At 41.6% G+C, this 16,879-nt stretch overlaps 1 protein-coding gene across 2 annotated transcripts in view; it reads right to left on the bottom strand.

Annotated features, from left to right (window-relative positions):
* The window catches only part of THSD4 (thrombospondin type 1 domain containing 4), a 538,324-nt gene that overhangs the window by 84,539 nt on the left and 436,906 nt on the right, over positions 1-16,879 (bottom strand). For both annotated transcript variants that reach the window (XR_008992663.1, XM_036907842.2), the window contains exon 8: positions 10,897-11,101. Coding sequence is in view for 1 of the 2 variants with exons in the window: in XM_036907842.2 (XP_036763737.2) it covers positions 10,897-11,101 (205 nt within the window). In the remaining variant the exon portion in view is untranslated. The remainder of the gene's footprint in view (positions 1-10,896; positions 11,102-16,879) is intronic.

Genomic DNA, 16,879 nt, shown 5'->3' with positions numbered 1-16,879 from the left:
TTACCACAATTTTAAAAAGGGAGGGAAAACATGTTTCATTTCTTTAAAATATTCTACTCTTTTTAAGAGCTGGATGTTCTTTTAGATGCTAATTTCAAAAGAACTCTGCTGAAGCACTTGGTGGGAAGTCTAGTGACTAAGAAAAAGTACGGTAACCTGGCGCAAGGATTGGCGTGTGAGGACAGGCCAAATGATTTTAATCAAGCTTGAAGAACGGTGGGGGTAGGGGTGGAATGGTGTGGAGGGGACGGTAGGCTGCAAAGGATCAGAACATGTCTTTTGTCTAATAGTGGGGGGAGGGAGGAGGCACAAGTTCTCCCCCACCCCCCACCACATTTTTCTTGCCAATGGCTAAGGCCATATGTGCAGAATGTAGGTCATGATCAAGGACTGCACCTGGACTTGAGCCCTGACTCAGTCACTCATTAACTGCGCACCTAGCAAGTCCCTCAGCCATGCTGGGCACAGTGTCCTCAGCTATAAAGGCAGATGCTGATATGGCCGTCCACCCCGCCCCACCTGAGCGCTGTATTATACGAAGCAGGTGGACCCAGGATTCCAACAGTCTCTGAGTAACATGTGACTCCTGCATGGAGAGTGAGGTCTTGTGAGTAAGATGGGTTAAGGGTGTCTGAGCACAGATCCCCGGAACAGGCTGCAGAGCACATGTGCGGCCTCAGGAGATTTCTGCATCCCACTACTTGGCTCCTTGCTAGCACATGGACGGTGCTCAAGAGAAGGAATGTCTAAGGCTGACTGCTTGTCTTCAAGGAGTGCACAGCCTTGGGGAGAGCACAGACATGTAAACAGATAAATTACAATAAAATATGGCAAGTGCCAGACGAGATAAAATCGAAGTCCTGTGGGAATCCAAAGGAAAAATATAACTGCTTTTTCTTTTCTCTTTTATTCTTCTGCCATGCATTAAGCAAGCAAAGCAAGAACTCCACATGCCAGAAAGCCAGGGCACGGGAAAGTTCTAAGCTGGAACTCCTGTTTCTGGGGCTGTAACCCAAGGACTCACAGCCTTCCAAGGGCCTTCCAGATCGAGTGAAATCTTTAAAGTAAAAAAAAAAAAAAATGAAGCTGGGGCTTAGATTGGAAACTAAGAATTCACAGTGAACTGATAAATGCATACTTAATGGTAGATAAAATACTCTTTAAACAGTTATTCCAATAGCATTTAGACATTTATCATTATTTTTCAGACACCATTCTGCAATAAATGACCCATGCAACTTTGACACCAAAAGGGATCTTAGCACATAGGCCTGGGTTTCTCATCTCGGCACTACTGACTTTGGGGCTGGTTAATCCTTTGCTGTGGGCTGCCTGTGCCTTGCGTGATCGTCAGCATTATCCCTGGCCTGTCTTCACCAGATGTCACTAGCAATGCCCACCCCACCCCCGTTGTAACAATCAAAGATGTTTCCAGATATTGCCACATGTATGGGTGGGGGGCATATAGCCCCCAGCTGAGACCCGCTGTAATAGGGAAATCGTCTTTTACCCTGAAAGGAAATTGGAATCACCTAGGGAGCTTAAAAATATCCCGATACCCAAGCTGTGCCCCAGACCAATTAGATCTTAGAATAGGCCTCAAATATGCCTCCCGTGATTCCAACGTGCAGCCAGGGTCAGAACCACTGAACTAGGGGGATAAGGGAGCTAACAGTCATTAAGCCAAACCAGTCAAGAGGCTAGGTATCTTACATACATCCTATTTAAAGTTAACAGCTCAATGAAATTACAATTGTTTTCCTATTTTGCTCATGGGCAAACTGAATCTCAGAGAAGTGAAGGAACTTATCCAAGGGCCTTCCAGACAGAAAGGGTAGCTCTGCAAAGGGCAATGTCATGGGCAGGGCCAGCCTGTACATGGAATACAAAGCCAACAACTGGAGACTAGAGCAGAGAAATGCCACTTACAGCACTGGGAGCATTTTGGGGAGGAAGGACTAAATATAGGGATACAAATCCATACCCCAAAGAAACCATTTTCTGATTAGAGAGAGGTCAGCAGGAGGGAGATGAATGTTCAGTTTTGTTTCTCTTTTCATTCTGCTGGGAAGAAGGAACTGCTCCGGGAGAGGCAGAGGGGAGCAGGGGCCATAAACACATGCAAGTAGAGCAATTCAGTGAAACAGGTAGGCTCTTGAAGTCTAAGAGAAAAGGTATAAACTTTTACACTTGAAGCCAGCATGATCCTGAAGCCTTCTGGCAGTGAGGTAGAAGAGAAGACTGTTTCCTATTTAGCCATTACAAAGAAAACTAGAGTTTTGTTAAGGAGTTATTGATAAATACTGGAGCCTTGGGGTGAAGTACGGAAAACAGGTATTAAAGTCTTGTCATGCTAGATGCTTCATGCTTATTATCCTATTGAATCCTTGCGCACCTCTAAGAGATAGTGGTTTGGGGATCTGCTCCCTGCTTGCCCCTTGTCCATACACACTCGTGAGAGACCTGACGGACAGCGCAAGGACGGCTTAGTGGGGTCTGCCCCACCTGACGGAAAGGCCTGGTGCAGAAACAGACGTAGGTCACTGCCTTTGTCCATTCAGGATAAGCCACAGACTGGCTGGCTTATCAAAAACAGGAACTTATTTCTCACAGTTCCGGGGGCAGGGAAATATAAGGCAAGGTGTCAGCCCATTTGGCGTCAGGTGAGACCCACTTCCTAGAGAGTTGTCTTTTCCCTGTAAGCTCACATGGCAGAGGGGTCAGGGAGCTCTCTGGGACCTCTTTTATAAGAGAGCAATTCCCATTCATGAGGACTCTGCCTTCACGACCTGATCACCCGCCAAAGGTCCCGCCTCCTATTACGGCCGCCTCGGTGGTTAGGATTTCAATGAATGATTTTGAAACATAAGCATTCTGGATGAAATCCACTAATGTACCTATAATGAGCAATCTATGAACTTTATAAATATAAATGGACAACTAGGGATGATCAGACACTGGGGGAAAAAAACCAGGGCAAGTTACAGTAAAAATACTTAAAAGCTAGTTACAGAAAGAAAATTCCTTACTTTGATAAAAGATACCTATCAGAAACCTCAGCAAACACCAATGAGAAGCACTCCCATTGTCAGGAACAAGATAAGGAACCTCACTATCATCATGATTATCCTCAAATTTTTCAGAGGTTCTGAGCCTCTAAGTGCAACAAGACAAGAAGTAAGAGGTAGGAGTCTTCAGAGGAGAATAACATTATTCTTACCTATGGATAACAAGATTTTCCACTTCAGAAATCCACATCAAATAACTGAAAAACCAGAAGGATTGTAAAGAATCTAGCAAAATATCCAGGTAAAAAACAAATACATAAAATAAGCTGATTTAACATGCACCAACACAACTTATTGGAAATAAAGACCTTATGCCATATTAGCAAGAACTAGAAAATATCTGGAAATGAACTCAATAAAACAAAATCTAGATAAAGAAATTTTATTAAAGGACACAAAATGGGGAGATAGACTCTGCTCCTGAATCAAGTGTCAGTATTGTTCAGATGGATTAAATATTTAAATATACAAATAATTATAAAAGCAATAGTAAGAAAATTTCAGAGAATAATTTTGTAGTGTTGGAGGTGGGCAGATCTTCCTAAGTAAGACAAATCCCACCAGCCATAAAAGAAGAATGACAGATGTGACTAAAAAAGATTAAAATTTTCTCCACAGAGTAATAGATACCATGAGCAGACTTGTAACACAAGATAGAGACTAATACACATATAAGCAGAAAATGGTTATTATTTATAACATATGAGTTCTTGAAATCAGTACGAAAACTACAAACACAATTTAAAAATAGCAAATTCATAGAAGTACAAATAGCAATAAAAATGAGTGGTCAGGAGAATGCAAATAAAAAAGATACACTAAAAGTTAAGTATTCATAATATTTAGTGTTGGTAAGGGTGTGTGGAATGGGTCTTCCATGCAATTTTTGGTGTAAGCTAGTACAACTACTTTGGAAATGAATTTTGCTTTATCTTCCCGAATGTTAAGGGTTCATTCCATTTGATGTACAAATTCTATTTCTAGGAGTCTATCCTACAGAAATATTTGTGTAAGTATGAAAAGATATATGTATTAGGATATTTGTGGAAGCATTACTTATTAGAGAATCTTTCTTCAAGTTTTCTGCTCCAAGAATTTGCTCTGATTCTTCTAGAAACAATTTTTCCAGTTATTTATCTTGGGTTTTCTCTTTCATGCTATAGGTTTAAAAAAATGTGTAACGATCTTGGTTGTCCATTTGTGTTATTTTATTAGTTATCCATTGATATTTAAGAGAGAAGCAAGGGGAACTCTGTACACACTGATGGAGCTTGTTAATAGCCCAAGTTCTAGAGGGAAGAGAATGGGGTCCCAGTCACTGAGTGCTCTTCCAATTCTAGAATGAATATGAGATCTTGGAGCACCAATCCTCTCACGCATGATCTAGATCCCTCCGGTTTTGGGATGAGGCTGTTGATGGCAGCGTTCTGAATGAGAGGGCAGGGGTGCCTGTTTGTACACTGTTTTTTTTCACTCTTCCCCCTATTTTCAGCTCCACTGTCCCCTCCCACCCCATTTTACCCGATGCCCCCCAGACGCAGGGGTGCCTGGGGCTCTGCACGCAGGCAGGCCCTCCTCATCACAGCCCCCTCTACTACCTAGGCTGTGACTTCCTCTGTTTTAATAGTGAACATTCTTCCATCTGCTTTCAGAAATTTGCCTCAGAAATTTGTTAAAGTCATTTAACAGATGCACCCTACTTCTGTTTTCTTGGTGGGTGTAGGTTACGTCCTCTATTGTTCCTTTAGTATCATTTTGATGGAATCTTGGGAAACAGGGAAGCAAAACTCATGCACAGTCTGCCATCTTGAACCACAAATCTAAAGTATTATTTGCAATATTAGGAAATGAGACAATCTAAACAACCCTCAATAGGAAATGCCTAAATAAATTATGTTACATCTGTTTGTATGGAATCTTCTGCACTCAAAAAATAATGAATTAACTTTATATGTATTAATTCAAGAAGATACGATGTAATATGAAAACAAAGAAGCAAACTGCAAACTGCGTATAGTAACTTCAGTTTTAGAAAATATATATTCATTTGTACTTTCTACAAAGGGTTGGGAGATACAAACTGAACTGTTAAGAGTGGTCAATTATCTCTGTCTTTATACTGGAGGCAGTGGATTGGAAAGCATGGGATCAGCATGAAGGATGAATTTAGTCTTTTTTGCTCTATATTGTTAATACTGTTCAGAAATTTTATAGTACATATGAAAAAATCCTTGGGATTATACAGATGTAAGATATCATAATATTTAAATATTTAAATTTCCAATATAGAAAGCTGCTGAGCTAATAAAGTTTGCAAATTATAGGTGATCCAGATACTTGACTTTTTGAATGCTAACCACTGTTATGATTGTTTAAAACTTAAGAAAACATACTTATAAGTAAAGGTATTGCCAGTTTATTTTTAAAAGCTTATGGACCTTTAAAAAAAAAATCCCTTCCAAGTCTAAGGCTCAGGACAATGTAACATGTTGGCAGGTAGAACATGTTCTGTAGAATCAGTTTTTGTTTGGTATGCTTTTATGTCTGATTTCTTAACTATTACATAATGACATTAGTAAACTGAGCTGGCTGAACTATGCCAATCTTTGATATTTCAGCTAAAATAATTTTACATCTTATTATTAAGGAAGAGGTAAGCAATATAAAATATCAATAATTTTAGTAAAATTAAATAAATTTTTTATTTCTAAAGAGCAGGGTCAGAGTAACTCACATGCAAAAGGAGAATTCATAGCCTGCAACGGATACAGGGGTTCCAAAGTCTTTTTCATTAAAAAAAAAAAGAAATCTATAGGAAATCTATACTTCACCAACTAGTCTAGTTTTTGAAGCATGTGGACATATTCAAATAAACACTGAAAAGCTGAGCTCAATTCTGTAGAATTTCATTAGTTTCCAACCTAAAATGAGCAAATATGCATCCTGTCTCCTAAAATCTGTGTACCATTAAATGCCCTGGTTTCTCCAGGTTTGCTCAGAGACAGTAAGCACCATGAAGGGCTGAGCCGGCCTGGTCCCCTGAGCTCTGTGCAGGCCTGACTCCCTGTGAGCCACGGCAGGGCCAGAGCCAGGACCCAGGCCTTCAGAATCTGGGACTGGCAGGTCCAGTTCTTCATGGCCAAACCAGACCAAGCCATGAACTCATGGTCAGATGGAATGCACTAGCACTGCCTCATATTAGCCAAGGTTTTTGGTATACGTGCCTACTACTTTATGTAGTTTTTGATTTTTAAATTTCAATTTTCATATCCTAACTCTAATTGCCTCTTTAGTAACTACAGATCTTTTTTGAAGGAAGCAACATAAAGAATGTCCAGTTTTAAAAGTCAGAAAACCATACATGTAAAAATGTTTGGAGGTTGAAGTCCTATACATAAAGTATGACTACTATATATTTTTTTATTGAAGTATAGTTGATATACATTACTATACTGGTTTCAGGTGTACAATGTAGCAATTGAACAGTTATCTATGTTATTAAATTTTACCCTGATAACTGTAGTTACTATCTGTCAACAAAGATATTACAGTATTATTGTCTATATTCTCTATGGCGTACTTTCATTCCCATGACTAATTCTTATTATAATTGAGATTTTGTGTCTCTTTATACCTTTCAACTATTTCTCCTACCCACTCTCACCCCTCCCCCATGGTAGCCACCATTCTTTTCTCTGTGTTTATGAATCTATTTGTTTTGTTTGTTTGTTAGATTCCATATTGTAAATGAAATCATGTGGTATTTATCTTTCTCTGCTTGTCTTATTTAGCAATACACTCTAAGTCCATCCATGTTGTTGCAAATGACAAGATCTCTTTTTTCATGGCTGAATAATATTCCACATCACACACACACACACACACACACACACACACACACACACACACACACACCAACCACATCTTCTTTATCCACTCAACACTTTAGTTGCCTCCATATCTTGGCTGTTGTAACTAATGTGGCAATAAACATGGGGTGCATATAACTTTTAGAATTAGTGATTTTGGTTTTTTTTTTTTTTTGGTAAATTCCCAGATGTGAAATTGCCCAGTCATATGGTATTTCTGTTTTTAGTTTTCTGAGGACCCTCCATACTGCTTTCCACAGTGGCTGCACCAACTGACATTCCCACTGGACTACTATTATTAACTAAGTGTGTAGCCTAGAGTAAGTTACTTAAATACTCAGGTTTTTAAAAAAACCTTTTAAAATGAGATTATTAAACTGTCTTTCCAGCATCAATAATATAAAGTCCATCTGTCTTCGCAGAAGTTTACTTTCTATCTCTATCAAATTTGAAAATCAATTATTAAAAAACAGCAAGTATTTCACAAGGAAAGTTTGACTTGCATTACAAATAACTAAAGGTAATTATGGAAAACAATAAGGCAATGGAAAAAACTTGTTAAAGTTCTGCATTTTTTAAAGCAATGATACAATTTGAACTAGTCAATTCCTCTATATTTGTTCTTTAGAACAAATGTATGCAAATAGCCAAATTAATTTTGTGCATCTAGTCTAATTTTTATACTAAATACAGTTTACATAACCAGACATTACAAGGTAAGGAAACCAAAACCTTTATCATTACCTGGAAAATAGTGGAGAAACCCACCACGTATCTCTTTGAAACATATTTCAATATTTGAAAATGTGTAATGTAAAAAAATAGTCATGGGACAGCCCAAAAATAGATAGGCCTGTGCTCTAATGGCTTTCACATAATCTCAAGTAATCCCATGCAACTTAACTTTCAAAGTATATGGACTTCATAGATTAGTCGATTTAGTATGGGACAGGTAAAAAGAATACCTGAGATGAGAAAAAGACCATCCCAACCACTGCATACTTTAAAAGGGTGAATTTTAGGGTATGTGAATGATATCTCAATAAAAATGGAAAGAAGAAGAAGAAAAAGAGCATTCCAGGTAAGACTACATCCCGAGTGATGAAGTGCCACAGACAAGAGACTCCTGTTCATCGCACCTGGAACCCACCTGCTCTGGTTTCCGCACCCCCACCCGTGTCCACGTGGCATCAGGTGATACTGTCACAGACCTGGGTTTCCCCTACACCCCACTGGTCACTGGGCACAGGAAGTTGAACTTGACGTTTTGAATCACCCTCCCACTGACTCTGGGTACCTCCATGCTCCTCTTCCTCCTCTCCATCTTTTATAGGGACAGAGGGAATTTTTATTCCATGAGGCTTTTGCTTCCATGACATACTGACAAGCTCTCTGAGACGAAAAGAACGGGAATGAACATTTTCCAACTGCTAATAAGTGCCAGGGGACTCGCTGGGTCCTGAAGACCTGTTACCCTATTGATTCCTGTGAATACAGATAAGGTCAAGCTTCTTATTCTCATATTCTAGAGGAAAACACTGCAGCTCTGAGAACAGTTTCCATTCAGATATCCAGTAGGTATTCACCCACGATGCAATGTTATCTTGAGAGCGCATAGCTTAAAAAAAATCACTTACTGAATAGTACTAATTTGAGCTACCAAAAACAACACAAAACTCATAAAAAGTGGCATTGTTTACTGGTGCATCTGAACACAATCACACTTCCAATAATCCCCAGAAGAACATTGTCCATTCTAGGAGGCCGGATGTTGATGGAGATGTGATTTAAGGGCACACAAAGACGATTTTTTTGCAACTAAAAATAACACAAAATCCAGTCTCTGGAAAACTAGGCTTATTGTCATTTTGGTGACCAGAGTTAATGTAACAGCTTTCCACTTTAATTAGCTTTGTCTTAGAGTCCCATCTGCGTCCCTTCCTCCTCTAGCTAATATAACAAAGTGAAACTCATTTTGGTTGCATTTGGGTGGAGAAAGAAGAGTTGTAGAAACTGGAGTTCTCAAGACTGGAGTTTCCTTCTGGCATGATCCTGATGAGACAGGGACCATGGATGTAGTCACAGTAGGGTGAGGGCCTCCGGAGGGGGCAGGGTGGGATATTTGCAGTCAGAACAATGTAACTACATGCAAGGAACCCCACCTACTAAAACTCTGTGTTAAACATTGAGCTCTAGAATCATTCTTCAGTGAGATCAGTTAATGTTCCTCAGATAAAGAAGAGTAGCACATGTTTTATTATGCTAATCATTTGTAACCATGTGTAAGATTCACTTTAGCATGCTGAAAGGCCCAGGCCTCTGTGCTGTCTTTCCTCCTTCAGATCTGACGAGGTGATTTTGCAAACTGAGCAACTAACTTAGCATGCAGACCCAGCTGTAAAGGGCATGGTAAAGGGCAGGAAGAATTCCATCTTAAAGATAAGATTGCATTTAACACCCAGGAAGTTCAAGAGGCAAGATTCTTTAGCAAGTAGACAATACCTCGGCCCACCTTGGGGGCAGGGCAGGCAGCCTTTTGATGTGCTCCCAGACCAAGGCACCACTGTCCCAGAGAGAAATCAAGGCAGGAAATTCCTTACAGTTAATTTTTAATATTCAGGGACCACTTAACAAGTCCCCACCCCTAAGTTTTTTCATGTTCTCGAAAAATCCTCAACTGCCTATAAAACCCCCTAGACAACGCACCACTACGGACTCTCTTGTCCCCTCCTGGCGTGAGCCGGGAGCTCTGTCCTTTCACTTTATCTCTAAATAAAAGCCTGTACCTTGCTCTCCTACCTTGAATGTTTGTGAAGCTCATTCTTCGACTCCGCAAACAAGAACCCCGGCATCACTGATACTTGACATTTACAAAATTAATGATGTCTCGACTGCTGCAGCCATTGACAGGGGCATGGCCAATGGTGAACCGGAAGAATCTGGGTTCTTCGAACTACTCCTGGGAATTACCTCTTGGTAGACTACCGTGCTTGGAGACAGACTGCGTTCGGATCCCAACTCCACCTCTTCTTGCTATGGGACCTTGGCGAGTTACAAACCTCCCTGTGCCTGTTTCTTTACCCATAAACTGGGGATGGAACAGCTCCTATTTCAAAGGGCTTTTGAGAGGGTTCCATGATTTAATACACGTAAAGCATTAAGAATAGTGCCTGATATGTAGTCTGTGCTATTTAAGTTCCTGTTAAATAAATAATTAAAAAAATATGTTGCTGTTCATTAAAAATGACTTTAAGAAATGCTTTCCTTATATTATTTTGATAACTGATTTGTAGATGCTTACAATGCACATGCTAAATCAGAAGTTCATAAAAATTGATTTATATGATTTGATTGGCTTTACATAAAATTCAATCAGCCAGAACCCAGAAGGAAGTATCAACAAAGATTTCCCTTTGAAGGAAAACAGGTTTAAATTGACTTGTTAACACTGATGATATTGCCCCAAATAACTGCTGAGGGGTTCTGGACTGCTCAGAAGATACACACACACACATACATACTGTTGGTCCAGGAGCATGAAGCAGAAAGAAGGGAAAAATGGTTTTTGCTTTAGAAACCCAGGGAGTGGAGGTCCACACAGGACCATCAATGGCCCCTGGCAACCTAAACCCCAACAGAACTCTTAGCTTTTCAAAGAGTCTCCTCCATCTCAGATAAACAATTGAGCCCGTTATTGAATTCACAACTATGTTTCTCTTGGCAGGAACAAAGGCTGGTTTAAATGTGTAGATAGTAAACATTTATTTGCAAGAAAGACTTTTTTTTTACTTTTTCCACCCAAACTTCTCATAAGGGGGAGGCCAGGTGCTGCTTCGACATTCCCCAGTGACACCGTCTGTGTGTTCGAGGACCTCTGGACACAGCTCTGTCATGACCCTGAAAGGAATACATTATCTGGCAGTGACAGATGGTCTCCTTGGGAAAGAGACCAAACTTACCCAAATAGTTGTTGCTCTTGTACATCTCGGTGATGTTGATTTTCGTGGCTCCTTGGGGAATCTCAACAACTCGGTGGTAGCCCAGGCTGGTGAAGGCATGCTTAAACACGCCGGACACAACCTGACAGCCCGTGTTATCTCCTCCACACACCCCGCATTTGTCCACGACCTTGTCGGAGCCTAGGTAGTCATCACAGCCAATGCTCTGCAAAGAGGAGGAAAACAAAAGACACTTGTAGCATTTCAGGAGCATCTGTGAGGAGGGCAGAGGGGACTCCTGGAGATCTATTGGTGGGATTTGACTGACCTCCTCCTGCACCCACTCAGTTACTGCAGATGAGCAAGACCGTTCTTCCTTCACCCAACATATATTCAAGAAACACCTACTCTGGACAAGAAACTTTTTTTCTAGGTATTTGTGAAATGTACATTCTAGGGGCAGAGTGGGGGCCACAGACAGTAAACAAGACAAGTAAACAGAGTATGCTTGGTGGTGGCAAATGATCAGGAGAAAAATAATGCAGAGAAAAGGAATAGGGAGGGTTTGGGGGTTGGACATTTTTTACACAGGTTGGACAGTAAAATTGTCCTACAAATCCATCCCCCTTCAGACACTGGGTGAGGTGGCGCTGGACGGTGCTGGAATTTTTATATAAAGAAGTTCTTTGGGACCATGATAAGTACTGTGACTAAACTTGGGGTTTGTCCGCAAGTATTCTGTTTTAAATGACAGACAATAAAAACTTAGCAAAGTACCCCCAAAAGTAGTGTTTTCAGGCCTAGTTTCCTAGGGAATTAAATCAAATTGGTTGAGATCTGGGCTCCCCCTATGGATCTGAAGAGCTGAGCAGCAGAAATGTGCTTGGCTCCTGAAAGCATTTCCCCAGGGAAGAAGGATGAAGGGAAGCAAGGAGCAGAAACACCACTACACACTGGGTGAATCATGTCTAAATAACAGGGTGCTCTTTGCATAGGCTGTCTCACCAGTGTTAAAGGAACTCTGACCTTCCTATATTTCCTCCAGGAAAAAAATCTTCCCATTACTCATTCTAAGATATTTTTGCTTTATCTTTCCTTTCAATTCATGTTTCTGTTGGGGCAATTTTATTTTGCATAAAAAATGAAACCCTGGAACTGGATAGAATGATCTTCATGGGATTCTTTTCCACTTCTGGAGTGACTCCATAGGACTCACAAGCATGCTTCCTGAATCTAAAACCGGGACACGTGATCTGAGCAAAGAATTCTGTCACGTTTCTGTGGGCAGATGGAAGTGAGAAGATTGTAGTTTGGACAATGAAATATCGGGATGACAGGATTATTTCACTGGGTTATGGGGATAAGAAATGATACTTGAAATCAGAACTGTATTCTAAAACTTGAGACACATGTTTGCTGAATAACAGGCTTAAGTTGATTCTTGAATTCAAAGAACAGTCATCAGATCACGTCCTGGGGGCCAGGTGGCCAGCAAATCATTCAATGACCACTTCTGATTTTGTGAAACAACCTTGGGCCTGTTCACGTGGGTCCTACAGGTCGAATCCTACAGGCAGAGTCAGATCGGGAGGTGTTCACGCTTCCCCTCCAATTTCACAGGTGATTGACATCTTTCCGGAGGCACTTTACGTCTGCATTATTACTTCCATACTCCTGAGTGCACATTAGTCCATCAATAACTGGTCTTTCTTAACAAATAGCTTCTCTGTAAAACATGACTTCTGACAATAGCAGAACATCACCTCAGTATGTTCATCCACTTCCAGTTAGCCTTTCAAAATGCCGTGTTTGCTGGATGTTTCTTCTCCTCCCTCAAATATTTCTTGCCTCTGCCCCATTCACACTTCAGAAGAAAAATAAGGAAAATGGTGTCCATGCATTATTTCTATCCCCCACCCCTGGGGTTCTACTTTGCTTTGAAATAACAACAAAAATGCCACTATCAACAGAGGTTTGGGAAAGTAGATCTCACGTTGTCAAAGCAAGATTCTCAGTGAATTAAGGTTAGAATTGTCTGTCTCTGATCATCACTGATGGGGAAGATGGTCAGAAGAGCTGGTCAGCACACACTCCCGGCCCTAGACAAGCAAAATCTCAACCCCCTTCCCCTTGCGTTCTTGCTACCCCTGGGCTCAACTTGTCCCCTACTGAGCTCAACCTCAGTTTGGGGTGCCCCAGGGAAAGGGGAAAGCTGCACAGAGGCACAGGGGGAGGAAAGAGCGCTGACGAAGTAGGAAGGCAGTTCATAAAATGACATGGCTCAAGGGTGGGGCTGCTGGCAGAGATGGAATGAGGCTGGAGAATTCAGGTGAAATTGTCCAGAATCTTGTTTGTCAGCGTAAAGAGTTAGAATTTCATCCGATGGCATTTAGCAACCACGGATGTCAGAAGAAGGGGGAGCCATGCTCAGATTGGTTGTTCAGATGGTCTCTTTGGCTAGAGTGTGGAGTGGGTCCTGGAGTGGGGAGAACAGGCAGTCTAGTGAGTCTTTCCTTGGAAAAGGGGCATAGGGAATATTTCCAGAATGGATGAAAGCCACCAAAGGGGAGGATAGACACTGCCTGAATCTTCAGCACACAGGCCTCATTAGAATGGGACATCTGAGAGGAAATTACACAGCCATAGTTTGCTTCAGAAAACACAGACACAGACCAAAGTCCTTTTTATCTTGTGAAACAGATGTTATATTAAAATGTCTGTGTAGTTTGATGGATCCCCGTCCTCCATCTGACTTCCTGTGCAGCACAGCCGCTCGGGACCAACATAGAGATGGGGAGGGAAGGTGGCACCAGCTTTGCCAGGTAGGTGTCCAAATAGCCTGGGGCTTGGCCTTGGTAAAGCGTGTGGCCATACAAGTGATGCCATGAACGAAAGGTGACATCTTGTTTCTCAGAGCTCGATGGGTCATTTCTCTCTGGGATCAGTGGGGAAACATTTCTGCCACCATCCAGATCTTTCAGGGGACAGTACCCAGAAATGAATTTGGTCTGAATTCTGGTTTGCCTATCAGGAGGCTGGTCAATTGGTCTCTAATGGGGATGATTTAATAGTGCTGGCCTATGTCTCCAAACTCTTTCACAGGCACCAGCGAAGTGACATCAGTGGGTGCTTAAGGAAGGCACTACAGTCAACCTGGGTCTTGAGCCGGCTCCGCCCCTCAGGAGTGCTGTGTCTTTGGACATGTTAACTCACCATTCTGAGCCTCAATTTCTCTCTCTGCGGCTGGGGGTGGTACAGTATCTACCTCACAGCACTGGTGGGAGGATCGGATGAGGTATGCATGGAAGGACTCAACAGAATACAGCAGGGTGGCTTTCCAGGAAATGCTGGGTTTCGTTCTCACTGTCTTCATATGCTTCGTTTCATCTGGAAGCTATCCACTTTTAAGTAAGTACCATCATCAGGCAACCACTCAGATCTACTTCTACTGCTACAACACTTTCCGTTACTTCTCAGTCACACATGTCCTCTTCCTCATGGGGAGAAATGCAGAAAAGTCTGACGAGCCAAGAAAAGGCCAACATTCTCCATAAAGGTGAGACACCTGTTGAGACCCCATATCCCTTCCTGTTCCAACAGCACCGAGTGGAAAAGGATGGAACACGCATCTGCTCCTTCATCTGCCTTTACTTCACTTTTTCTTCTCACCACCCACTGCAGTTCAAAGGGGACATTTCTTGCTGTTCCAAGGACAATTGGACAGCTATCCAAATCCTTAGTATTCTTCCAGTGATTTTTGCAAAATGTTGTAGGAAAATTTTACACGTTGCGAGCCATCACGGGAGAAATTGCTCAAGCACTGCCACCAATTGTGTGCCAAAATTAACCTAAATGAAATTTCCTGAGGGAAATGAGCAATCTGCATGACATATTTGGTGGTGAGTTTCACAGGGAGGAGGCCCCTGCACATCATGGCAGGGCAGGCCGGTGCCAGGCGTGCAGAGAGTGGAGCTTCTCTGATTCCCTAATGGGAAACTGATGTTTCTCTGGGTGCTCAAGAAACACACCAGAGAGGGTAACCTCAACTGGTTGGCGAGACGACGCTGGCAGGTAAAACAACGTGCCTTAATAATCATGCTGTCACAACAGTGTGGGAGAATGTTATTTATTAAAATGATTAGTAGCTAACACCAATTTTTAAATATATTTATGGGGAGCAAATTCATGGAAATACATATGGATGCTAAAGCTTTTGTCCATGACATTCTGTTGAAAGAAATCCTTTGCATATGATAAATACCTCCCTCTTATTACTGTTAGGAATGTAGATCAATACCATCTTCCTGGGAAGCAATTGAGCAATATATACTTTTCGACCTAGTAATTCTTCAAGGAAATTATAAGAAATGAGACCAACAATTTTTGTATGAAGGAGCTCATCACAGTGCTATTAGTAATAAAAAAAAAATTTGGAAACATCCTGAATGTCCAACATAGGGAAACAGTTAAATGATACCTAGAAATTCTCTGGGAAATACTAGATGGATCTTTTTCCAGCTGTTATTCTCATTAAAATCTTCTAGCATTTGTGACTGCATGACTGACCCTCAATATGGTTCAGTAAGTGTTTCCTGAGGCAGCCCCTACTATGTGCCAATATGGTATTAGGCAGGGGAGACATGGAGAGAACAAACGAGGTTTTTACTTATGGTCTAAATCAGGAGTCAGCAAAACTACAGCCCACAGGCAAAATCCGGCCCACTACTTCTTTTTGTAAATGAAGATTTATTGGAACACAAAACATGCCCATTTGTTTGTGTATTGTCTAGAGCTGCTTTTGTGCTAGAACAACAGGGTTGAGGAGCTGTGACAGAGATAGTATGGCTGTGTTCTAGTGTTTTACAGAAAAAAATGCCAAATGGTTCAAGACAGCATGTGACTATTCAAAGGGAGATGTGCAGAGCCCTGCGTAGCTAAGACAGTCCAGGTGGATGCTTCCAGACGTATCCCTGATTGCCCTCATCCTGTATCACCTATGCCTCCCACCTGATTTGACCCAATGTGTCTCAACTATAAAATGGAAGGCAAAGATTTGTCACCTTCTACTTTCCTATTCTTCAACTGTTCTTGTTTTTAAGCAGAAAACAACATACATTTCAAACAAAACTTCATGCAGAAATGTCGAACTACAACATGGAAAATGAGAAAAGGAGAAACAGTCTGGATGAAGAAGGGCTGGCAGGGTTGGGGCGTCCAGTGCCTCACCTTCCTTCCTGCTCTTCTTCCTGACAGCCTAAGGTTTCTCAACCAAAGCTCTCGTGACATTGTGGGCCAGATAGTTCTTGGTGTGCACACTGCCTTCTGCGTTGTAAGACAGGTGGGGCACCCCTGGCTTCCACCCACTAGACGCCCCTCCAGACACTTCCCTTTGCTCTGACAGAGGAAAATGTTTCCAGACATTTGTAAATGTCCCAGGGGGACAAAATCACCCCCAGTTGAGCACCCCGGCTCTAGTTTATTCTATAGGTCATGGGACACCAGGAGCACATGACAGATCCCCCAGAAAGCTTTATAATGGCAATTCCACAGAAGTGTAAAAACAGTACTCCGTAGATATCAGAGAAGCGACTGAGCAAAGAATACTTAATTATCCAGTTCTGAAAAAGCACTTGCTCACTGCTATCAACTAACCAGGGGCCTTCTAGAGCTCTCTGAGCTTGCTTTTTGGCTTAGCTTCAGTATGAGCAGGACTCTGTAGTGGAAAAAGCACAGCACCTGGCATATAGTAGGTGCTTAGTAAGTACTGAATGCAAGAGCGGCTGGCTGAAGAATCAAGATATCAAAGTCATGGACCAATTTGCTCCTTGAACTGGGTCATCTCTGAGGTCTCTTTTCGCGTTAAATAGTTTCTGGAAAAAGAAAAAGAGATCCAGCCCTGATGTGAAGAATCCTGCCATGTCTAGAGTCAGAGGAATTTGCTCTACGTAGACAAAATTAAATTGGAAACAGGAATTAGTGGGAAACAAATGGACAATGTCATTCA

The sequence above is a fragment of the Manis pentadactyla genome, chromosome 11 (assembly GCF_030020395.1).
Source record: "Manis pentadactyla isolate mManPen7 chromosome 11, mManPen7.hap1, whole genome shotgun sequence".
Lineage (NCBI taxonomy): Eukaryota > Metazoa > Chordata > Mammalia > Pholidota > Manidae > Manis > Manis pentadactyla.
Note: the sequence above shows the minus strand (reverse complement) of the source record. Positions and strands in the feature narration are given on the sequence as shown.